At 47.4% G+C, this 24,841-nt stretch overlaps 1 protein-coding gene across 4 annotated transcripts in view; it reads right to left on the reverse strand.

The window, feature by feature from the left end:
- Positions 1 to 24,841, reverse strand: part of LOC308158822 (ubiquitin-associated protein 2-like) — a 50,067-nt gene that overhangs the window by 6,043 nt on the left and 19,183 nt on the right. For 2 of the 4 annotated variants that reach the window (XM_080532529.1, XM_080532526.1), the window contains exons 11-25: positions 23,835 to 24,072; positions 23,192 to 23,442; positions 21,623 to 21,795; positions 20,119 to 20,353; positions 19,043 to 19,082; positions 18,227 to 18,377; positions 17,045 to 17,102; positions 16,706 to 16,904; positions 16,322 to 16,413; positions 15,866 to 15,916; positions 14,473 to 14,548; positions 13,783 to 14,184; positions 13,045 to 13,146; positions 6,174 to 6,247; positions 5,770 to 5,943 (exon numbers count right to left, since the gene is read on the reverse strand). In XM_080532529.1, the coding sequence (XP_080388655.1) occupies positions 5,770 to 5,943; positions 6,174 to 6,247; positions 13,045 to 13,146; positions 13,783 to 14,184; positions 14,473 to 14,548; positions 15,866 to 15,916; positions 16,322 to 16,413; positions 16,706 to 16,904; positions 17,045 to 17,102; positions 18,227 to 18,377; positions 19,043 to 19,082; positions 20,119 to 20,353; positions 21,623 to 21,795; positions 23,192 to 23,442; positions 23,835 to 24,072 (2,316 nt within the window). The remainder of the gene's footprint in view (positions 1 to 5,769; positions 5,944 to 6,173; positions 6,248 to 13,044; positions 13,147 to 13,782; positions 14,185 to 14,472; positions 14,549 to 15,865; positions 15,917 to 16,321; positions 16,414 to 16,705; positions 16,905 to 17,044; positions 17,103 to 18,226; positions 18,378 to 19,042; positions 19,083 to 20,118; positions 20,354 to 21,622; positions 21,796 to 23,191; positions 23,443 to 23,834; positions 24,073 to 24,841) is intronic. The other 2 variants (XM_080532527.1, XM_080532528.1) reach the window with 2 other exon arrangements.

Consider the following 24,841-nt stretch of genomic DNA (forward strand, 5'->3'; position numbering starts at 1 on the left):
ATATAAATAATGTCGGTGTCGACCGTGATAGCAGTGTCGTATCGACACCATTCAAATGGTTTCAGATTCCCTGTCCTCTCCCCTATCCAGACACGTTTGAATTGTTATCCTAACCCACGGTAAACCACAGTTATTAACCCGCAAAGGGTGCCTCCGGGCACCGTGTTTGTCCGTGAATAACACCGGCTATGAAGGTGGTACAAACACAATACTCCTTTGCTAACTTCACCATCGGTATACGGTCATTTTGAGCCCTGAACCACCGCGCTGACACCCCGAGTTATGCTTTTAACCGTAAACTCAATGAACCGGGAGTTCACACGCTGCTGCAAGCGTATCTATAACGAACGCGGAGATTGAATGAGCCCCGCGTCAGTCAGCCTTTCCGTAGAAATACGTTGCACCAGCCCCGCGGTGGCGCAGCGGTCTAAGCACTAGCCACTAGTGCAAGCTGCCCACCGGGGACTGGGATCGAATCCCGGTCTCGCCAGACCCGGATATGGCCAGGGCACACAAAGGGATTCCTTTGCATATTGAGCGGCCGCTCCCAAAGGGAGGTATAGGACTATTTCCGGACAAGGATCCGTCGCGCAACACCGCCCCCAGGGTGCCGGAATAACGGTGTCGGGCTCGAGGAGCCAGTCAGCTAGTCTGCCTGGCGATCTCCTCTGGAAGTAGGATCTGCCGGCCACGGGGTCGTGCGGCGGATCCTACGCAATAGGCAGGGGATAATTGGATGCTAGGTTGGGTTCAATTGGATACCAAATTGGGTGAAAAAGGGGATAAAATAATAATAAAAATAAAAAATAAATAAAATAAATACGTTGCACCGTTATATATCTAACGTTACATGTTTTAAGGCTGATCTGTGCATGATAGTGCTGCATTATGTTGATCTATTTATATCGATCTATTCTTGCCAATTCCTTATTAACAGTGGAAAGGGGGAAGACTAAAACACTTTGAATGGAATAGATAGGACTTTCCGTTCAATGGAGGAAGCATGAAACTCGCGAGTTCATCTCGCTTTTCCCCCCATTGATGTATTAAACAATCTAAGCAATCTAATCAGAGCAGTTGTTATTGTGTAATATTATTGATGGATGTGCCATTTTTGATGGACAGCAGTGAGCGGATGACTTGATGTGAGCATGTATTTGACTAATGCCGATAGTCTTGCTCCGAAACCGGAGCTGTCTACAGCGGATTCAAACTACCGTAATTCATGAACTATATGCCCAATCTAAAAAATTCAAACAGTTTCTGAAAGCAGAGAAGTTGCACTTTTTGAATAGTTGAACTTTTTTAGGCTTATTACGGTAGTTCACCAACAAAAAAAGCACAGTGCTCAACGTGTCAGGAGACACGCATTTCCCCCCGCTGATCTGTATAGCGGGGGGGGGGGGGGGGGGGGGGAATCTTATGACACGTAACTCCTCCTTGTCCCGGGTCGCTCAGTACAATGGAGAAGCGTTTCTCAAAGTACGGCACGGCACGGCTCGGATACAAATGCGGCCCGGTTCGGGTCAGTAGTGGAAAAGCGCCATAACAGGCCTATCTAAAGGAGCTGGTCTACTAACAGGCCTATCTAAAGGAGCTGGTCTACTAACAGGCCTATCTAAAGGAGCTGGTCTACTAACAGGCCTATCTAAAGGAGCTGGTCTACTAACAGGCCTATCTAAAGGAGCTGGTCTACTAACAGGCCTATCTAAAGGAGCTGGTCTACTAACAGGCCTATCTAAAGGAGCTGGTCTACTAACAGGCCTATCTAAAGGAGCTGGTCTACTAACAGGCCTATCTAAAGGAGCTGGTCTACTAACAGGCCTATCTAAAGGAGCTGGTCTACTAACAGGCCTATCTAAAGGAGCTGGTCTACTAACAGGCCTATCTAAAGGAGCTGGTCTACAAACAGGCCTATCTAAAGGAGCTGGTCTACTAACAGGCCTATCTAAAGGAGCTGGTCTACTAACAGGCCTATCTAAAGGAGCTGGTCTACTAACAGGCCTATCTAAAGGAGCTGGTCTACTAACAGGCCTATCTAAAGGAGCTGGTCTACTAACAGGCCTATCTAAAGGAGCTGGTCTACTAACAGGCCTATCTAAAGGAGCTGGTCTACTAACAGGCCTATCTAAAGGAGCTGGTCTACTAACAGGGCTATCTATAGGAGCTGTTCGTAAATTGCAGCTCATCCAAAAGGCCGCTGCTAGGGTCCTAACAAAAACGAATAAGTTTGAACACATTACACCGATCCTGAGATCCTGCACTGGCTCTGAGAGACAGCAGCTTTTAGTCACTCTGCTGCATGCTCCTGGAACAAACTCCCTAAAGAAACCAAACAGGCCCAAACAAAAAAAAACTGTGTGTGTGAGTGTGTGTTACCTGTGTGTGTGTGTGTGTGTGTGTGTGTGTGCAGGGCTTAAAGTTCTCCGGCACGGTGCCGGATTTCCGGCGCGGGGGAATTTTGAGCGAAAATTTAAAAAAAAATCGCATGCTTTTTGTTTACATCGTAATTTAAAGAGTCATCTTCAGCAAAGAGACAGTTCCGCCTACCAATGGTATCACATTGCTCAAGCCAACCAACGACTTCTAGCCAATCGGAGGCAGAGTAGTGGGGCGGGCCTTAAGAAGTTTGAATGAGTGTAATGTTAGCTTGTAGAGACGTTCGCTTTTAGCAGCCCGCTATCTCGCTAACTTTAGTTAGAATCTATTAAAATGCAAGCCAAGTTTCTTAAACCTGGCGAAGACACAGCTATACTAGAATGAGGAGTAAGGAATAAATGGCGCTGGGCATGGATAGAGGAGAGTAGTGACGGGAAGCCTTATGGGACGTGGTGCCTCAAACTGAGGGAGCCGGGTGCTTGTTTCTGTACGCCAGGGGTCGGCAATTAGGTTTGGCCTCGGGCCAACATTTTTTTGAGCCACTAGATGGCGGGCCAGAACATAATCAAAGGCTAATTTAAGTAATTGATTGTTTAAAAAATGTGACACGTTCTAATGCTTGTACACATTGCTAGTCAACTAACACAGCTTGTTTTGTGAGCCTGCTAACAATGTAAAGTAGTGTTATAGTTAACTAGGTAGTAGTCCAATCCATTACGTTGCAGTATTAGGCTTGACTAGCAAGTTTGTGTTGTGATTCTCAACAACGTTGAAACGTAGTTTCACCCTTTTCCATAGTTTTGAATAATAAATGTGTGGACTGACGATGTATCGCAGCCTAACTTATTCTAATAATTATTTAACATCGTTTTATTCAGATAATTATTCCCCCCTCCTCCCAGACAAGGTCACATTATTATTGGATTGGTTGTTTGCGTGTCGGGTGAAGTTAGCTAAACATTTAACCTGCTAGCAAGAGAAACATCATGTCACTCTCCAAAGGTCTAAAGAGGAAAGTTGACGGTGAAAACAGGGCATTTAAAGAGGAATGGACAGCGAACTATACGTTCATCCTACGTTTCATCAATGCAAAGCCGTTGTGAGACTCACATTTTCCGTGCTCACAATGTTCCCTTTCTATACATGCGAGTCGTCCTTTTCGTCAATGAATGTGATAAAGACGCACGAGAGGAATCGATTGATGCATAAAAAATAAAAATAAACTGCCTGCGGATGGCGGTATACCCTTCAAATAACAAACAATCTCTGCATGTCTCGCGGACATCTCAACATGGATCCATGTCGTTATCATAATGGTCTTATTAATTAGTAATCACTGAGTATGAAAGCATAGTGGGACTGTCAAATTAGTCCAGAAATCTCCTCAGTAAAGTTTTGTGTCAATCCAGGAGGAACTCCAGACAGCTCTGAACCCCTTACAGGAGATTGTTGCATCGTAGAAAGAAGGTTGCGGCGGTGCATAAACTATAGAGTTGCGATAGTTGAGACTCTCTCTAATTAATTTGAAATACAGTGTCCGTTATTACAAACCTGCCTAAATGTCCCTTTGAAAACACTCAAGTTATCACTATTATCAATAATCAATAATCAAATCAAGAATATTATTAGTTTTCAAAACAACCGCGGATTAAAGTGACGTCAATATCACCAGATATCAAGCACATACTGACCGATGAGAGATGCCACTTTTCACATTACGTGAGTACCAAGCCTGTCGTTATTGTATTTAATAACCTAATTGTATTTTGTATATTTTGAATGAATGGCTTATGGCTCATTGTACTTATTATCCCTAATAGCGCGTTTGCTCTGTCGTTTCAGGAGCATAGGCCTACCACCACTTTTGCGCCGATTTTGTTGTCAATGTTTTTCCGAAAATTAAACAGAATTTGCTTTGTTACTGTTCATATGTGTGTTGCAGTCACATACGTAAACATTACGTTTGAATGATTTAATGAGCTGATGTTATTTTTTTCAAACCACACACGCTATTTCAGCACCACGCCTTGTCCACCTACTTATGATTCACTCTGAGGGGTTCAGCGTCAGTGCGCTTCGCTGCCTGATTGTCTGTCCCTGTGTCATTCACTCTCAACATGAATAAAAGTACAATACGCATTATTCAGGTGGAGGTCGATTCTCTATTCGGACATTATAGGCGTGGTGTGGGACTGTCGGTCCGATATTGTAAAAAAAAAAAAAAAAAAAAAAAAAAAAAAAAAAGATTCTCAAAATAATCTGCTGGGCCAAATATTATTGGTGACGGGCCAGCAATGGCCCACGGGCCGCCTATTGCCGACCCCTGCTGTACGCCGTGCTCAAAGAAACTTGTCTACGGCAGTATAGTATATACTATAGTATATATATATATGGAATGGAATGGAATGGAATGTGGAATGGACTTTATTATATATATATATATAATATAGTATAGTCTAGTAGTGGGAAGAAAGTTATTGCTCGACATGCCTCAGATCCCAGTCACCAAGCTTCGGTTCGAGCGCTTGCTCATACAACAACCTTGCCGGGAGCGACGGCTACTGGTACCACTTCATCTTCAATGACCGACCGTGTTTGCGAGCAAAAGATCCGAGTGTGCGCGTTTATAGCTGAACATGATCTGTCTTTCACAATGGCTCAGCCACTCGTCGATTTGTGCAAGAAGCTATCAGAAGACAAAAATGCACTGACAAAGCTGTCCCGTTTCCAACCAGCACGCCAGCTATTTAAACACACAGAATTAAAAAAACGTCTGTCTGAAAAGCGTAAAAAATTAACGTTTTCAATGAATATTGACGAAGCTACTAATCTTAACATGGACAAAATCCTCAATGTCCTTGTTCGATTTTGTATGATGATCTGGCCACAGTAACAACACAACACCTAGCCAGTAGGAAAGTAAACATCGCCAACTCGTCAGCCCTCATGCAGGAGCTCAAAGATATCCTGGAGTCCAATGGTCTTGACTGGTCACTAGTCATCAGTATTCTACTTGATGTAGGCCTAAATCTATTGATCTATTGTTATGGTGATAGTGGCTTAATAAGTGATGCAATCAGTTTGGCCTTAAGTGATTTAATCAGTTTGTTCTTTTAAAGACATCTAAATATATTATTTTATTTTGTATTGAGTATAAAACAGTATTAATGCATTTTAACATTGAGACATGTATTTTGTATTGAGTATAAAATAGTATTAATGCATTTAAACATTGAGACAAGAAGCTGTCTTCTGTACCCGCTCTCCCAATATCTCAAACTGTGACCCCCCTCCCCAAGAAAAGGTTTCAGGCACAGGATTTTTTCCCACTTTAAGCCGTGTGTGTGTGTGTGTGTGTGTGTATTACCAGCGTGTGTGTGTGTGTGTTACCTGTGCCTCCGGGTTCATGTGGTGGTGCAGCAGCTGGGAGTGCTGCTGGTGGGGTAGGATGTGAAGGAAGGGGGCGGGCCCGTAACCGGGGGCGGGGCCAGGGTTGCCGCCCAGGGCTGAGGGGAGGCTGAAGGGAGGGGGGGTCCCTGTGTGGAAGCCCTGCTTGTCAAAGGACTGGAGGGGGAGGAGAGGAGAGGAGAGGGGGGAGCATTATGTTCTGTTGACTTTTAAAACATCCAAATCAGCTGGTTATTAGAACAACGAAACAGAGAAGAGAGACAGAGAGAGAGAGAGAGAGAGAGAGAGAGACAGACAGACAGACAGAGCGAGAGAGAGACAGACAAACAGACAGACCGAGAGACAGAGACAGACAGAGCGAGAGAGAGACAGAGACAGAGACTCACCTGTGTCTTACTGTACATTGAGGCTCCCATGTCAGGAACTCCTCCACTGTTGGCTGAACCTGACAGGCCTGGAGCTGGGAGGGAGGGAGAGAGAGAGAGAGGGAGGAGGAGAGAGAGAGAGAGGGAGGAGGAGAGAGAGAGAGAGAGAGAGAGAGAGAGGGAGGAGGAGAGAGACAGGAGGGAGGAGGAGAGAGACAAAGGTACAGTAAAATAACTGTTGCCAGGAAGGCTAAATCACCCTTACTAGGGTGATGAGGGTCCCCTAAAGAGCTGTTAGTAGTGGTAGTAGTGTGTGTGTGTGTATATAGTTAGTTGTGTGTGTGACTGTGTAGATACAGTTGAAGTCATACGTTTACGTACACCATAGCCAAATACATTTAAACTCAATTATTCATAATTCCTGACATTTAATCCTGGTAAACATTCCCTGTCTTAGGTCAGTTAGGATCACTGCTTTGTTTTAAGAATGTCAAACGTCTGAATAATAGTAGAGAGAATGATTTATTTCAGCTTCTACGTATTCCTTTCATCACATTCCCAGTGCGTCAGAGGTTGACATACACAGTTAGTATTTGGAAGCATTGCCTTGAAATTGTTTAACTTGGGTCAAACGGTTGGGGTAGCCTTCCCACAGTAAGCAGGGTATCCGCGGTGTCTTGAAAAGTATTCAAAGTTGATAAATCAATTTTGGGGGAAATCTAGACCCTTAATAAGTAATTAAAAAGTCGTATCACGATTTTATGAGGTCTTGAATTTTGTAGGTATTTTTCTGAATTAGACTGTCCAAAGAGTTTGAGTCCTATTTTTTTTTGGGTAAAAGTTCGTGAATTTATTAGTTTTATTAAAAAACAAAAGATGAACCGGAAATTCTGTTGTATGGTAGTGGTCTAGTCTATTGCAAACTAAAACTGTTAAGTTAAAGGTGTCACTGATGCTCCAAGTGGCGGTGAGGTCTGGAAAAATATTGACAAGGTGCCGGATTCACAAAAGTGTTCTTAAGAAAAAATATAAGATGTTCCTAAGAATGTTCTTAAACGCTATTCACCATTTTTTCTTAAGAATTGTCGTATGTCTTAGGAACTTCTTAGTTTTCTCACTTGAGAAGTTCTTATGCCTATGATACACGAGCAACGCAGCAGGCAACTCTTCGGGATCCTCCAATCAGAATTTAGTCATGTGACTATTTTTTTTCGGCTGAAGAAAATCAACCAAGATGGCGGCCAATCTTGCCTGGAGCGAGGAATTGGAGGCAACTAATTTAATTCTTCTCAGGTAAATTGAACCATTAAAACATGTGGTTCCCATATATTACGAATGTGTAATGTGTCGTTCATTGTTTTCAGCAACTGTCATGAACTGTATTCTCAGCTATCTTTATTTATTAGCTTAAGTTACTACTAATGTTTTGTCTGTTTCCATGGTAACTAGGGGCTCTGGCAGTAAAAATATGTAATTAAATTGATTATTAGACGGAAATCTATAAAAGTAACAGATTCTGGGTCATTTACATGACCTAATCTCGCTCCTGCAGATTCTTCCTCTACAACATCAGAAGGATACGACCATTCCTTACCAGAGAGGCAGCGCAACTCTTGACCCAGGCACTGGTCATCTCCCGCCTGGATTACTGCAATGTACTCCTGGCTGGGCTCCCCGCTTCAGCCATTAGACCTCTGCAGCTCATCCAGAATGCTGCTGCCCGGCTGGTATTCAACCTCCCCAAATACTCGCAGGTCACCCCTCTCCTTCGCACCCTGCACTGGCTCCCGATAGCAGCTCGCATCAGATTCAAGACCCTGGTGCTTGCATACCAGGCAGCTAAAGGGACAGCCCCTGCCTACCTGAAGGAAATGGTAACCCCCCAAACCCCTGCCCGCTCACTCCGCTCCTCCACCTCGGCTGGCCGACTGGCCCCACCTCCTCTACACAGCAGTCGGGCTGCCCGATCACGTCTCTTCACAACACTGGCTCCCCGCTGGTGGAATGAGCTCCCCACGGCTGTCAGAACGGCAGAGTCACTACCCATCTTCCGTCGTGGACTGAAGACCCATCTCTTCAGGTTACATCTTAACTGCTCCTCCTGAGAAATCTTCTGACCCTCACCACTACGTCTCCTAAAGACACCCGCTTTCCCCTCTACTGTGTCCCTAAGAACTTATATTGCCCCCCTTGTACTGTTTCTCAGTTTCTCCAGTAAAAAAAAAGAAAAAGAAAAAAAAAGTTTTAGTAGAAGGCGATAATAGGGAGAAGGTTTTTCCTTCTATCAGCGGCCCCGGGCCCGAGCTAGATTACTCTTCCTGCAACAAATGATGGATTGCTGATTCACATGCTTAGTATTCAAATGTATTGATTGTAAGTCGCTTTGGAATAAGGCGTCTGCTAAATGCCAAAAATGTAAATGTAAATGTAAATCTAATCTTCAAAGCTAGTACATTATATAAGCGTAGTTTTTACCTAAGAAAATCGATGCTAATCATGATAGCTAGCAGGCTCAAAGTCACACACATCTCATCTGGCTGGCTCAGTCACACACATCTATGTTACATGTACTAAGTTTAACTCTCATCACTGACCACTGTGTATCAACTTGTAGCTGTTTTAACTGACATTCTGTTTGTATCTATTTATTTTTTATTGAATGTATTTGTTGATTTCTGTGTCTTTGTATTTAAGCTAGTCGTCACTGTAAATGAGGGAAACCTCAGTGCCTTACGAGTTGAAATTAAGTTTGAATGTTTGACTAAATTGAATGAATGAACATCTCATCCCTCTGTCTCCATGTCATTGTAGAACACCCATGCCTTTGGAATGTGAAGCTTGAGGTCTACAAAGACAAAGACACCTTAAATGAAGGAGGAGAACCTGACGAGACGGAGGATAACATCCTGTCCTGTTCTTCTGCTTCTAGCCCTATGTTAAATCAATTCGAATAAAATGTCATTTCATAATCACCTGTTCACTTGGTTTCATTACTTTTCTATGTGCAATGTGAATTAGAATGAAAAATAATTTTGAATAAATGCGTTATTATAATCATAATTCCTGACTGCGTTAGAAGAAGCTGGATGTCAAGTGAACTGCAACTCTGGAGTCATGGAATCATCTTCCAACACATATCAAGTCATAAACAGGAAACTTGCGTTGCAACAAAAAGTTGCCCGTGTATCATAGGCTTTAGATTTTGAACTTAAGATCACTCTGATCATTACGTTGTTATGAACCCCAAGAGAAGAGAGAACATTATCGATGGCAGTAGATACGTTTCCGATGACACAGTATACCTAGGCTCTGTTACATTGACTGTGGCAATTAGCTGCAGTGTAAACTAGAAGACACATTTAACAGTGTGTTTACTTGCATATGAAATATCAACAGCTACACAATAAAAGTGTGAAATTAAGTTGTTTTGCGCAAACTCTGTGAAACACAACTTGTTTACAGACATTCAACTAGTTCAATGTTAAATCATATAAAACTGAAACATCCGCAAGTATCGGTCTTTGAGAAAGCCCCCTGCAACAGCATAGGCAATCGACGTTATCCCAGCTGCTAGTGCACGTAAATGCGACTCAGCTCGGGCAGAAACATAACGAACTAGGCCGCCGGGATGTTTTAAGACAGGTGAGAGCTTCTCTTAAAGTTGAGAAGAAATTTAAGAAATCTAAGAACTTTGTTTTCGAGAATCTCATTTGTTCTTAAGTTCTATCTTAGGAAAAATCTTAAGAAGAAAGTTAAGAAAAAACTAAAGAAAAGATAAGAATTTCTTCATGAATACCAAATCTTCTTACATTTTGTCTTAAGAACTAATTTTGTTCTTCGGAACACATTTTTTCTTAAGAACGCTTTGTGAATCCGGGCCCAGGTCTTTAAAAAGTCTTAGAAAGGTATTGAAATTCTAGTGGCACGGAACTTTTAATAGTGCCAGAGGCTAGGACAAAGAGATTTGGAGGATCAGCTTTTAGCATATATGCTCCTAGATTGTGGAACACCCTACCTGAGGGCCTGAGGCTGTCTAAAACTCAGGACATTTTTAAGCGTGACCTCAAAACCTACTTATTCAATGTCGCCTTTTGATACTAAGGGAGACATTGGACATTATAGAACTAGGATCACTAGGCCATTACACCATACTCGTGTTTTGAGATTTGTGTTGACAGGAAAATGGACCCGGGTGCTGATGAGGCACTGTCAGCTCCAAATAGCACCTAGAGCAGTACTGGAACCGGTACAAGGGTGTACCAGGACCACCATCAGGTTGTATTGCTGTCATCTTTATTGTCTCTATTGTGTTGTTGCATCATAACTGTGCTTAAGATTCTCTTTTGGCAGGACCTGTGACCATACTGGATGCAGAACGATGCAAATATAACACTAAATTTATGGACAGTGTGTACGCCGATAATATGCAAGGAATTTTTCCTGGATACATGGTGTACAGGTTTTTGCCCTTGCTTGCTTGCTTTGTGCCGGTGGTCCTTGGCCTGGTAAGCAAACTGGCTAGTAGTCGCTCTATTGGTAGAGGGCTGCAAGGGAATTTTTCCTGGCTACATAGTGTACAGGGGCCGGATTCACCAAGCGTTTTTAAGAACAAATTTGTTCTTAAGAACAACATTTGTTCTTAAGACAAAACTTAAGAAGATTTGGTATTCACGAAGAAAATATTATCTTAACTTAAGTTTTTTTCTTAACTTTCTTCTTAAGATTTTTCCTAAGATAGAACTTAAGAACAAATGAGATTCTCCAAAACAAAGTTCTTAGATTTCTTCTTAACTTTAAGAGAAGCTCTCACCTGTCTTAAAGCAGCTAAAGTGAAAGGTAAGTCTTACTTGAACAATTTTGTATTGCATTTATTTGATTTTATTAATATTTAGTTTAGCCCTAGACAATGTGTTAACACATTTTGTTAATTCAAGTTGGTCAGAGTATTTTTGTGTGAATATAGCCTATCACATAAAGCATGTTTGAGATATAACTGAAATGGGCCTTTCAGCCTGTGTCACATGTAGGCCTATTCCTAGATTACACCACAATGTACTCAGAAAGTAAATCAAGGAGGCAGTTGTTGTATTTGATGTATACTACTTAATTAATCATTATGAACATGTTATTTAAGTAGGCCAAGTAACTGAAACAATGTCCTTACTATTATTTATTTTATATTCACATTTTAGATGGAAGTTCTTCATAAGTTCAAAAGAGAGAGAGAGAGAGAGACACACACAGGTGTAAAAATCACAGTTCAAAATCTAAGAACTTCTTAAGTGAGAAAACTAAGAAGTTCTTAAGACATAGGACAATTCTTAAGAAAAAAATGGTGAATAGCGTTTAAGAACATTCTTAGGAACATCTTATCTTTTTTCTTAAGAATTGTCTTAAGAATTATCTTAAGAACACTTTGGTGAATCCGGCCCCAGGTTTTTACTTTTGCCTGCTCGCGGCTCTGTCAGTATTGATTGATTGATTGACTGATTGACTGAACATTTTCATTGTGTGAAGCGCATTGAGTTGCATCTTGTAAGAAATGCGCTATACAAATAACATTTGATTTGATTTGATTTGAAATTAACCTCAAGATTCCTGTATATACCCTGTATATACCCTGGTAAGTTAGTGGATTTCTGGCCCATTCCTCCTGATAGAACTGGGGTGATTGAGCCAGTGAAGGTTGTGAAGGAGGGGGGTGACGAGAGAATTAGGGGAGGTTTAACACCAGACGGGCGGCAGCGTTCTGATGGCGGAGGCGGGGAGCCCAGCCAGGAGTGTGTTGCAGTAGTCAAGTCGGGAGATGACCAGTGACTGGGTCAGGAGTTGCGCTGCTTCTCTGGTGAGGAACGGACGTATCCTTCTGATGTTGTAGAGGAGGAATCTGCAGGAGCGTGCTGTCGCTGTGATGTTCGCACAGAACACCTGTGCATCCCAGTTGGGATGGTGTTCTTCAGCTTGCAAGTCTCCGACAAACATAACGATGGTCGTTATGGCCAGAGAGTTACATATTACTGTTTCATCAGTCCAGAGGACATTTCTCAAAAAGTAAGATCTTTGTCCCCATGTGCAGCAAACCGTAGTCTGGCTTCTTCATGGCGGTTTTGCAGCAGTGGCTTCTTCCTCGCTGAGCCTTTCAGGTGATGTCGATGCAGGACTCCATATTGTCCCTGTTTCCCCCAGCAGCTTCACAAGGTGCTTTGCTGCTGTTCTGGGGTTGATTTGCACTTTTTGCACCAAAGGACAAAATCTCCTTCCTGAGCGGACAATTAGCAGAGGCCGTGACTTAATTTTCTGGAATTGTCCGAGCTGTTTAAAGGCACAGTCAACTCAGTGTAAACCTCTGACCTACTGGAATTGTGATGCGGTGAATTATAAGTGAAATAGTTTGTCTGTGAACAATTGTTGGAAAAAATCACTTGTCATGCACAAAGTAGATGTCACTCTTAACCAACCGGCCAAAATCATAGTTCGGAGCAGTGTATGTAAACCTCCGACTTCAACTGTAGTAGTGTGTGTGTGTGTGTGTGTGTGTGTGTGTGTGTGTGCGGTTAGTACAGCGCTAGCGGGGAGGGATGCAGTGTGGTTGCCGAGGGGCGTGGCAGTCTGGTTGCCGAGGGGCGTGGCAGTACCTTACTAATGCTGCGTTCATGCAATCTCAGAAACTCCCCCAAGCCATTCACACACCAACCTCTATGTCTTCCTCTAGCTCTCTGTCTTTCTCTACCTCTATCTACCTCTCTCCCCCATCTCTCTCTCTCTCTCTCCCTCAGTCTCTCTCTGAGGGGAACCCCCTGGTCTCCTGGTTCCGAGCGTGCATGAACGGAACATTAGTGAGGGGCGTTGGCGCTGTCGGCGGGGCGGTGGCCTCGGGGGAGGGGGCGTGTACCTTTCCCTGGGCCGCTGCCAGCTGACTTGTTCTGTGACTGGGCGGAGCCTCCGTAGGCTTTACTGTAGTCCCCCGCGTGGCCCTGAGACAGGTCGTCAAACGCTGAGAGAGGAGGAGGAGGAGCAGGAGAGGGAGGAGGAGGAGGAGCAGGAGAGGGAGGAGGAGGAGGAGGAGGAGAGGGAGGAGGAGGAGAGGAGAGGAGGGAGGAGAGCAGGAGAGGAGGAAGAGAGGAGAGGAGAAGGAGGAGAGGAGAAGAGGAGGGAAAAGAGGAGGGCAGCAGGAGGGAGAGAAGAGGAGAGGAGGGAGAAGAGGAGGAGAGCAGGAGGGAGAGAAGAGGAGAGGAGGGAGAAGAGGAGGAGGAGGAGGAGGAGGAGGAGGGAGAGCGTACAGAGAGGGGCAGTAAGGCAACCGGACAGATAGCATGTGACCAGGCAGCTGCCTTTAGCAGGGGCGCCATGCACTGAAGCACACACACGCACACACACACACACACTACCCTTCTAACACACTCTCTCTCTCACACACACACACACACACACACACTACCCTTCTAACACACTCTCTCACACACACACACACACACACCCCCCTCCCCCCAATTTCTCTCACACTCACACACAAACACCCAGACACCCCATTTCCTTATCTCTCTCACACACACACACACATACAGGCAACGAGTCGATGTTTGTTTGTCTCCCTCCTGCCCTTCTCTCCCCCCCCCCCCCCGGCCCCCACCTGTGCCGTAGGCGTGCTGGCTGTAGCTGGGCTGGTGCTGGTGGTACTGGGACTGGGCCGGGTTCCCCATGGCGGCCATGGCGTTCTGCTTGGCGGAGGGGGGGGCGGGGGGCACGAACACCGTGGGGCCGTACTGGAAGGCGCTGGGGACCCCCGGGACCCCCGTGTAGTAGGGCAGGCCGGTGTAGCCGTAGCCGGGGGGCAGGGGGGGGTTCAGGAAGGCCTGGCCCTGGTTCTGCTGCTGCTGCTGCTGCTGCTGGCTCTGCTGCTGGCCGCCCCCCTGGCTCTGCTGGGCCCCGCCCTGGCTCTGCTGCTGGGAGGGGGGACCGCCGCCCGCTGACAGGCTGGTGGGGGGGGGGGCCGGGGAGGAGGAGTCTCCCCTGCCGAACTTGGTGGCCTCACCTGTGGTGGGGGGGGGCAGAGGAGAGGGTGGGGGAGAGAGGAGAGGGGTGGGGGAGAAAGGAGAGAGGGGTGGAAAGAGGAGAGGGGTGGGGGGAGGAGAGAGGGTGGGGGGGCAGAGGAGAGGGTGGATGGAAAGAGGAGAGGAGAGGGGTGGGGAGAGGAGAGAGGGTGGGGGGGGAGGAGCAGGTGGGGAGAGGAGAGAGGGTCGTCAGTGAAGAACAAGAGAATACAAGCATGAACAGAAAGGGGTAAGGAGGAGTGTGTGTGTGTGTGTGTTGCCGTGGCTACCTGAGTAGGGGTTGTTGGCGAGGCCGTCTCTGCCTGGCATGGCTGTGGTGCCGGGGAATGGCACCCCATAATAGTCCTGCAACACACACACTGTCAGTACACACACACACACACACACCATAATAGTCCTGCAGACACAAATAGTCCCAATACACACACACACGGGGGGGAAAAAACCCGCAAGTAACACAAGTCCGGTTTGGAAATGTTGGATTTGGGCGCCCAGAGTTATAAACAGCCCAGAAGAGCCGACTGTCTGATAGAAGATACTAGACCGGAACTAAAGAAGATACTAGACTGGAACTAAAGAAGATACTAGACTGGAACTAAAGAAGATACTAGACTGGAACTAAAGAAGATACTAGACTGGAACTAAAGAAGATACTAGACTGGAACTAAAGAAGATACTAGACTGGAACTAAAGAAGATACTAGACTGGAACTAAAGAAGATACTAGACTGGAACTAAAGAAGATACTAGACTGGAACTAAAGAAGATACTAGACTGGAACTAAAGAAGATACTAGACTGGAACTAAAGAAGATACTAGACTGGAACTAAAGAAGATACTAGACTAGAACTAAAGAAGATACTAGACAGCGCAGCGGTCCTACTTATTGATCTTTATGAAGATGAAAAATAAGATGTAAAAGTGCAATACTGCCGCAATTAACAAGGCGAGGGAAATGGTTTGGCAAGAAATTGCTGACAGATTAAATGCGTAGGTCATACTAGCCTATACTTATTGTTTTATGTTCATATTTTAATAAATGAATATTCACTACTGTGGTGATATCAGCAGCAGGATACAAACTGTCAGATCACCAGGATGGCGTAGTGGTATTAACCGCTGCCATCAGATGATAGTGTTGTTTTAAGACGGGGGTTCGAATCCCGCTTCTGACAAACCTTTTACTGCATTTCGTTGTCTGATGCTTAAGTTTAATCTAAAAAATGTTTAAAATTACGGTTTAGGCTAATCTATCAAAATACCAAATTATCTATCTATCTCGTAAAAGGTGGGAACTAATATTTCCTAAAAGGATTTTTTTGTTACACGTCTGACCTAAACCAGGGTTAGGGTGACTGTATGACCTAAACCAGCCTGTAAACCTGATGTCTGACCTAAACCAGCCTAACGTCTGACCTAAACCAGACCGTAGACCTGGTCGCTACCACGTTTGTTCTGAATGACTGGTTGCATAGCAACCAAGCAGCGAATTATTTGAGCCACATTCATGGAACGGAACTGATTTAAACCCGGATCTGATTTAATCAGCCTTCTTGGAATTACAGAGACAGAGAGGCTCTATCTTCTGAAACAAGCGTGTGGATGTGTGTGTGTCTATGAGGGGAGGCTGCTGGAGGTAGAAACGGGAGGCTGGGTGACTCACCATGGGCAGCCGGGACTGCAGCATCTGAAGGTCCTCATATCCATAGATCTGCTTTAGACAAACAACACAGGTCAACAACCACAACTGCAGGTCAACAACCACAACTACAGGTCAACAACCACAACCACCACAACAACCACACCTACAGGTCAACAACCACCACAACAACCACACCTACAGGTCAACACAGGCCAACAACCACCACATCTACAACAACCACCACCACAGGGAGAGACAGAAAGAGAGGGAGAGAGAGTGGGAGGGAGGAGAGACAGAGAGAGGAGAGGCAGAGAGAAAGAGTGGAGGGAGAGAGGAGAGGAAGGGAGACAGAGAGAGGAGAGCTAGTTAGAGAGGAGAGCTAGTTAGAGAGGAGAGCTAGTTAGAGGGTAGTTAGAGAGGAGAGCTAGTTAGAGAGGAGAGCTAGTTAGAGGGTAGTTAGAGAGGAGAGCTAGTTACCGGGTATGCTGGCAGCAGGCCTCCAGGGCCCATGATGTACTGGTTGGCCAGCAGGGGGGGCACTCCCTGAGCCAGGTTGGGAGGAGCTTTACCTGGGCGGGGACACAGCCAGGGAGGGGGGATAGAGGAGGAGAAGGAAGGGGGGATGGGTAGAGGAAGAAGAAGAGAAAAGTTAGCCTAATTAGCCTTTCTTTTCTCTCAAAACCACCCCCCCCTCCTCTACGACCTCCCCCCACCCTCCTCAATACCCTTCCCCCCCTCTTCTCTCAAAACCACCCCCCCTCCTCTATGACCTCCCCCCACCCTCCTCCTCAATACCCTTCCCCTCTTTTCTCTCAAAACCACCCCCTCTCCCCTCCCCCCCAGACCGTGTGGGGGTCTCACCCGAGGTGGAGGTGAGGAGGGGTCCGCTGCGGCCTGTGGAGGAGAGGGGGGGGGCGGGGCCGTTGGCCGTCAGGCCCGGAGCCCCTCCCCCTGCGCCCCCGTGCATCATCCCATTGGACGAGCCGTTGACCCCGGGCACGCCCACGCCCGACGAGGAGTAACCATGGAGACCGCCTCCGCTGTGGTCCTCACTGGACATCTGGGGGGGGGGGGGGGAGATGGAGGGAGGAGGAGAGAGGGATGGAGGAGTTTAACAGGAAGTTCATCAGTCTCAGCGTGCTCCACACACACACACAGTTATAAGATCAGAGAATGGCGCAGAGAGAGGGTGGAGCTTACCGTGAGGGCGGAGCTAGCCGAGAGAGCAGACACCGAGGCGTGCGTACTGGTCACATGACTAGGGAGAGGAGAGAGCCGTGATGTCATCAGACACTTTAACACCGACTAGACCAACTACACACGTAGAAGACTGACCTCCATCTGACCAACCAGGTGGAGAGAGACACACAGACAGGTCAGACAGACAGGTCAGACAGAGACAGACAAGTTAGAGAGACAGTTCAGACAGGTCAGAGAGACAGACAGGTCAGACAACCTGTAAGCAGTGGACCTGAGACAGGTCAGTCATAGGGCTTTCACACCGGCAAAGAACCGTGCCGGTTCGCGTTCGCGAGCCAAGTCTGGAACTGGCCGGCGCGTTCAGACCGAAGCTCAATTGGTTCGGAACCTGAAAAGTTGGTTCGCAGCGGGCACCAAAAAATAGTGGTTCTCAAGCGCGAACCAAAACGTAGAACAGTCACGTTGTCAGTGGGTGTGTCATATTCTAGGCTGCAGAGACCAGCAAGGAGGAAGTAGACAAAATCTAATCTAATCTAAATCTAATCATTAGTGATCAAAAACAATATCAAAAGTCTCATTATTCTCTTTATCTTCCTCACATGCTCAGCAAACACACACACACACGCGCGCGGACATGCGCGAACGCGAATTTCGTAAGCCATTTCTATTCCAGTAACGGAGCAGCTGATTAGTAAAAGAACGCATATAGAAAGTGTCTTTTGTTTTGTTTCACAGAAAATTGTGTTTATTTCAGATACTGTAGTGGAAGATATTATCCTCATTTCCAGTGAACATGTGTGACATTTTTGTTTATCCCGCCCCTTCATCACCCAGCGTTGATGACGCGGATGGTTCTGGTTACACCGGTATGAACGCGGGCTCGTTCGCCAGACAGCACCAAGGTTCAGAGGTTTCCGAACGCGAACGCGAACCGGCACGGTTCTTTGCCGGTGTGAAAGCCCTATCAGAGAGACAGACAGGTCAGTCAGAGACAGACAGGTCAGATAGACAGACAGGTCAGACAGACATACAGATCAGAGAGACAGACACGTCAGACAGAGAGACAGACAGGTCAGACAGAGAGACAGACAGGTCAGTCAGAGACAGACAGGTCACAGACATACAGATCAGACAGACACTTCAGACAGAGAGACAGACAGGTCAGACAGACAGACAGCTTACCTGCTGAGGGAGGGCAGGGGGGCGGAGTGAGCCGGCGTGGGGGCGGGGGAGGGGATGTGGTGGGCGGGGGAGGGGAGGTGGTGGGCGGGGCCGCTGTCGCCGGTCATGGGGGGCGACACAGGCTTGGGTGTGAGGGAGGCCACTGACGTATCTGGGAGGGGAGGGGGGGAGAGAGGGAGGAGAGGGAGGGAGGGAGGGAGAGGAGAGAGAGGAAGAGAAAGAGGGAGAGAGGGAGGAGAGAGGGAGGGAGAGGAGAGGGAGAGGAAGAGAGAGAGGGAGGAGAGAGAGGAGAGGGAGGGAGAGGAAGAGAGAGAGGAGAGGGAGGGAGGAGAGGGAGGAGAGAGAGAGGAGGGAGAGGAAGAGAGAGGAGAGAGGAGAGGGAGAGGAAGAGAGAGGAGAGGGAGGGAGAGGAGAGGAAGAGAGAGAGGAGAGGAAGAGAGAGAGGAGAGGGAGGGAGAGGAGAGGAAGAGAGAGAGGAGAGGGAGGGAGAGGAGAGGAAGAGAGAGAGGAGAGGGAGGGAGAGGAAGAGAGAGGAGAGGGAGGGAGAGGAGAGGGAGAGGAGAGGAAGAGAGAGGAGGGAGGGAGAGGAAGAGAGAGGAGAGGGAGGGAGAGGAGAGGAAGAGAGAGAGAGAGGAGAGGGAGAGGGAGGAGAGAGAGAAGCATTAATCTTAGTTTCTGATTAAACAACCAGAACAAACAAACATTCCTTCCTTCCTGAATCAAGACCAGTTCTGATCACCAACACCTCTCCTGACTCTGTGATCGTCTGCCTGGCCTGAGTGAGGGGCGTGCCCCAGGGCATGCTGGGTAACTTACTGTCCTGTGTGCTCTGTGGCCGCCCGCCTCCGTAACCGTTCTGGAGAACGAGAGAGACATCGTTACGTTAAACATTGTTAAGTTAAACATTACGTTAAACATTGTTAAGTTAAACATTGTTACGTTAAACATTGTTAAGTTAAACATTGTTCAGTTAAACATTGTTACGTTAAACATTGTTAAGTTAAACATTGTTAAGTTAAACATTGTTAAGTTAAACATTGTTCAGTTAAACATTGTTAAGTTAAACATTGTTACGTTAAACATTGTTAAGTTAAACATTGTTACGTTAAACATTGTTACGTTAAACATTGTTACGTTAAACATTGTTAAGTTAAACATTGTTAAGTTAAACATTGTTACGTTAAACATTGTTATTAAGTTAAACATTGTTACGTTAAACATTGTTACGTTAAACATTGTTAAGTTAAACATTGTTAAGTTAAACATTGTTACGTTAAACATTGTTAAGTTAAACATTGTTACGTTAAACATTGTTAAGTTAAACATTGTTAAGTTAAACATTGTTACGTTAAACATTGTTACGTTAAACATTGTTAAGTTAAACATTGTTACGTTAAACATTGTTACGTTAAACATTGTTACGTTAAACATTGTTAAGTTAAACATTGTTAAGTTAAACATTGTTACGTTAAACATTGTTAAGTTAAACATTGTTACGTTAAACATTGTTACGTTAAACATTGTTAAGTTAAACATTGTTAAGTTAAACATTGTTAAGTTAAACATTTTTTAACATAATTACTTCACGTTTAACATTGTTGTTAAATATTGTTACATAAATACTTAACGTTAAACATTATTATATTATAAAGCGTTACGCTAAACATTGTTGCGTTAAACATTTTTACATAAATACTTCATGTTAAACATTGTTACGTTAAACCGTACGTATGTAAGGACACCTTCATGTGAGGTTGTTCAGAGGGACTGGAGGAGATTCAGTCATTGAGGTTCTCTACACACTGAAGGTTCAGCTATGTGCTTGTAACCATCATCATCTCCCTCAGACACACACACACACACACACACACAGAGTGGGGTGGGGGGCGTACCGTGAGGGGTCCCTGGGGTCCGTCTTTGCCCTGGGGGGGGTACCCCAGGTGGGGGGGCAGGCTGCGGGGGCCGCTGCTCTCGGGCCTGCTGGGCGCGGCAGGGGCTGAGGAGGGGGGGGGGGCCGTGGCGCTGGGCAGGCCCATGGAGGGGGGTGCCGTGGCACTGGGGAGGCCCAGGGACGGGGAGGGGAAGCTGGGGTCCGATGGCATGGACGGCAAGCTGCCCAGAGGCTCACTGGAAGAACGAGGGGGGGGGGGAGGTAGAGAGAGACAGGGTGGGGGGGAGTTAGAGTTTCAAATGTATTGTTACGTCACATTATACAAGTGTAACAGAGTAAAACTGTTAGGCTTCAGATCCTGAGACATTGCAGCACAGGACACAGGGCAGACTACATAAAGTATAACTCCAGATAAGAGTACAGGACATGAGACACCACAGAATAGGCATATTACATAATAATAATTATAACTTTTTATTTGTATAGCGCTTTTCCTGCAAATGTTGCAGCTCAAAGTGCTTTAATCATTATATAAATCATTATTTAATGATTTAGTCATTTAAAGGCAACATTAAAAAGATGGGTTTTTAGTCTTGACTTGAACATATGTGCTGAGGTTGCATCCCTAATGTAAACTGGCAGTGCATTCCACAATCTGGGAGCATAAAATGAGAATGCAGCCTCACCAACTGTCTTCTTTTGTACATGTGGTACACCAAGCGTCAGAAGACCTGAGAGCTCTATTGGGCTGATATGCTAGCAGAAGACCTGAGAGCTCTATTGGGCTGATATGCTAGCAGAAGACCTGAGAGCTCTATTGGGCTGATATGCTAGCAGAAGACCTGAGAGCTCTATTGGGCTGATATGCTAGCACAAGGTCTTTCAGATATTCTGGTGCTGTGCCAGTGAGAGCTTTATAAACAAGCAGAAGGATCTTGAAATCTATTCTGAACTTAACAGGAAGCCAGTGTAGAGTCTCTAAAATAGGAGTTATATGAGCTCGTCTGCGTGTTCTGGTTAAAACGCTGGCTGCTGCAGACGACAGTGGGCTTGTTCATGACCCTGGGCGCCTGGGGGAAGTAGCTTAAGTTATGTTAAATATCTTTACATAAACACTTTACGTTAAACATTGTTACGTTACAAAGCGTTATGTTAAACATTGTTGCGTTAAACATTGTAGCGTTAAACATTGTAGCGTTAAACATCTTTACAAAAATACTTAACGTTAAACATTGTTACGTTAAAGTGTTATGTTAAATATCTAGACATACTTTACGTTAAACATCGTTACTCTAAACATCTTTACATAAATACGTTAGGTACATATTGTACGTATGTAAGGACACCTTCATGTGAGGTTGTTCACAGGGACTGAAGGAGATTCAGTCATTGAGGTTCTCTACACACTGAAGGTTCAGCTATGTGCTTGTAACCATCATTATCTCCCTCAGACACACACACAGACACACACACACACACACACACACACACACACACACACACACCTGACAGGCTTGGAGAAGAGGCTCTGGGGCTGTGGTGCGGGGGGGTTGGGGAGGGGGGGGTCCCGGGGGTCCTCTGCCACGCTGGGCTCAGAGCCGAAGTCCAACGCCCCGAACTGAACGTTCAGACCCGACACGTCTGCAGAACCTGGCATCTCCACCGCTGAGGAGGGGATCTGGAGGGGGGGGGAGACAGGGGAAGAGAGAGAGACAGGGTGAGAGAAAGAGAGAGGGGGGGAGAGATTTTTAAGACACTCACAACTTCCGGATGAATGTCTATGTAGATGAATCACACCTCACCCCAGACTGACCAGTCTAACCAGTAAACCACAGGGTATCTAACCAGTAAACCACAGGGTATCTAACCAGTAAACCACAGGGTATCCGCCGTGTCTTGATAGTAAGTATAAAAAATTTATGAATCAATTTTGGGAAAATCAAGACCCTTAATAAGTATTAAAAAGTCTCATCACGATTTTATGAGGTCTTGAATTTTGTAGGTATTTTTCTGAATTAGACTCTGTCCAAAGAGTTTGAGTCCTAAAACATATAAAGTAAAAGTTCGTGAATTTATTAGTTAAATTAAAAAACAAAACAGTCAGACCAGGGGAGGCTGCTAGAGGCAGACACCTCCCTCAGCCTCCCTCTACCTCCCCCAGCCTCCCCTGTCCTCCCTCTACCTCCCCGAGCCTCCCTCAGCCTCCCTCTACCTCCCCTGTCCTCCCCCAGCCTCCCCTGTCCTCCCTCTACCTCGCCCAGCCTCCCTCAACCTCCCCCAGCCACCCTCAGCCTCCCTCTACCTCCCACAGCCTCCCTCAACCTCCCCCAGTCTCCCTCTACCTCCCCCAGCCTCCCTCTACCTCCCTCTACCTCCCCCAGCCTCCCCTGTCCTCCCTCTATCTTCCTCAGCCTCCCCCAGCCTCCCTTTACCTCCCGCAGCCTCCCTCTAACTCCCCCAGCCTCCCCTGTCCTCCCTCAGCCTCCCACTACCTCCCCGAGCCTCCCCTGTCCTCCCTCTACCTCCCCGAGCCTCCCCTGTCCTCCCTCTACCTCCCTCAGCCTCCCTCTACCTCCCCGAGCCTCCCCTGTCCTCCCCTGTTCTCCCCCAGCCTCCCCTGTTCTCCCCCAGCCTCCCCTGTCCTCCCTCTACCTCCCCTGTCCTCCCTCTACCTCCCCGAGCCTTCCTCAGGCTCCCTCAACCTCCCCCAGCCTCCCCTGTCCTCCCTCTACCTCCCCGAGCCTCCCCTGTCCTCCCTCTACCTCCCTCAGCCTCCCTCTACCTCCCCGAGCCTCCCCTGTCCTCCCCTGTTCTCCCCCAGCCTCCCCTGTCCTCCCTCTACCTCCCCAGCCTCCCCTGTCCTCCCTCTACCTCCCCGAGCCTCCCCTGTCCTCCCTCTACCTCCCCGAGCCTTCCTCAGGCTCCCTCTACCTCCCCTGTCCTCCCTCAACCTCCCCTGTCCTCCCTCTACCTCCCTCTACCGCCCATGGCCTCCCTCTCTACCTCCCCCGGCCTCCCTCTCCACCTCCCCTGGCCTCCCTCTCTACCTCCCCTGGCCTCTCCCTCTGTCTTACCTTTGAGGGGGGGGGCACCCTGCGTCTCTGGGTCTTCATCTGCCTCTGGGGGGGCTCTGTGATGGGGGGGGCCCCCGGGGAGGGGCCGTCCCGGGGCGGGGGTCCTCCTGCGTGGTGGCCGGGGGGGGTGGGGGCGCGGTGCAGGGCGGGGGGGGGCAGGGGGGGGTCAGGCTGGGGGGGCAGGGCGCTCTGGTGCCTCTGGGACAGCTGGCTCAGCACCGCAGACGGCTCTGGCTGCTGCTTCAGGTCCACTGGGGAGAGAGACCAGCAGCGTTAGAGAGACCAGCGTTAGAGAGACCAGCAGCGTCAGAGAGACCAGCAGCGTCAGAGAGACCAGCCGCGTTAGAGAGACCAGCAGCGTTAGAGAGACCAGCAGCGTTAGAGAGACCAGCAGCATCAGAGAGACCAGCAGCATTAGAGAGACCGGCGTCAGAGAGACCAGCGTTAGAGAGAGACCAGGAAAGAGGAGGAGAAGGAAAAGGAGAAGAAGAAGAAGAAGAAGGAGAAGGAGAAGAAGAAGGAGGAGGAGGAGAAGGAAAAGGAGAAGGAGAAGAAGAAGGAGAAGAAGGAGAAGAAGGAGAAGGAGAAGGAGAAGGAGAAGAAGGAGGAGGAGAAGGAGGAGAAGAAGGAGAAGGAGACTCACAGTGGGAGGTGTGTGTGTTCTCCTTGGCCTGGCTGGAGGGCGCGGGGGCGGAGCTCTGGGCAGCAGGCGGGCCGGTTTCCTTGGCGACTGCGGCGCTGCCCAGCGGCTGATTGGTCCGCGGGAGGAGGGGGCGGGGCCCGTTGAGCTGCTCCGGTATCCGCACCTCGGAGGGGAGGGGCTTGGGGCCGCTCAGACCCCCGAACCCTGACCCCCCGAATCCTGACCCCAGCACCGACGACTAGGGGGGAGAGAGAGAGAGAGAGAGACAGAGAGAGAGACAGAGAGAGAGACAGAGAGAGAGACAGAGACAGAGACAGAGAGAGAGACAGAGAGAGAGAGAGAGAGAGACAGAGAGAGAGAGAGACCGAGAGAGACCGAGAGAGAGAGACAGAGAGAGACCGAGAGAGAGACCAAGAGAGAGAGAGACAGAAACAGAGAGAGACAGAGAGAGACAGAGAGAGAGAGAGAGACAGAGAGAGAGAGACCGAGAGAGAGACAGAGAGAGAGACAGAGAGAGAGACCGAGAGAGAGACCGAGAGAGAGAGAGACAGAAACAGAGAGAGACAGAGAGAGACAGAGAGAGAGAGAGAGACAGAGAGAGACAGAGAGAGAGACAGAGAGAGAGAGACAGAGAGAGAGAGAGACAGAGAGAGAGACAGAGAGAGAGAGACAGAGAGAGAGAGAGACAGAGAGAGAGACAGAGAGAGAGAGAGACAGAGAGAGAGACAGAGAGAGAGAGAGAGAGAGAGAGAGAGACAGAGAGAGAGAGAGACAGAGAGAGAGAGAGACAGAGAGAGACAGACAGAGGAGAGAGAGAGAGGGTGAGTCTCACATCAGCTTAGGGGTGAGTGTGTGTGTGTGTGTGTTTGTGTGTGTGTGTGTGTTCAGGTAGAGAAGCTGTGAGGTTGTTCAGAGGGACCGGAGGAGATTCAGTCATTGAGGTTCTCTACACACTGAAGGTTCAGCTATGTGCTTGTAACCATCATCATCTCCCTCAGACACACACA

The sequence above is a fragment of the Nansenia antarctica genome (assembly GCF_963989245.1).
Source record: "Nansenia antarctica genome assembly, chromosome: 5".
Classification (NCBI taxonomy): domain Eukaryota; kingdom Metazoa; phylum Chordata; class Actinopteri; order Argentiniformes; family Microstomatidae; genus Nansenia; species Nansenia antarctica.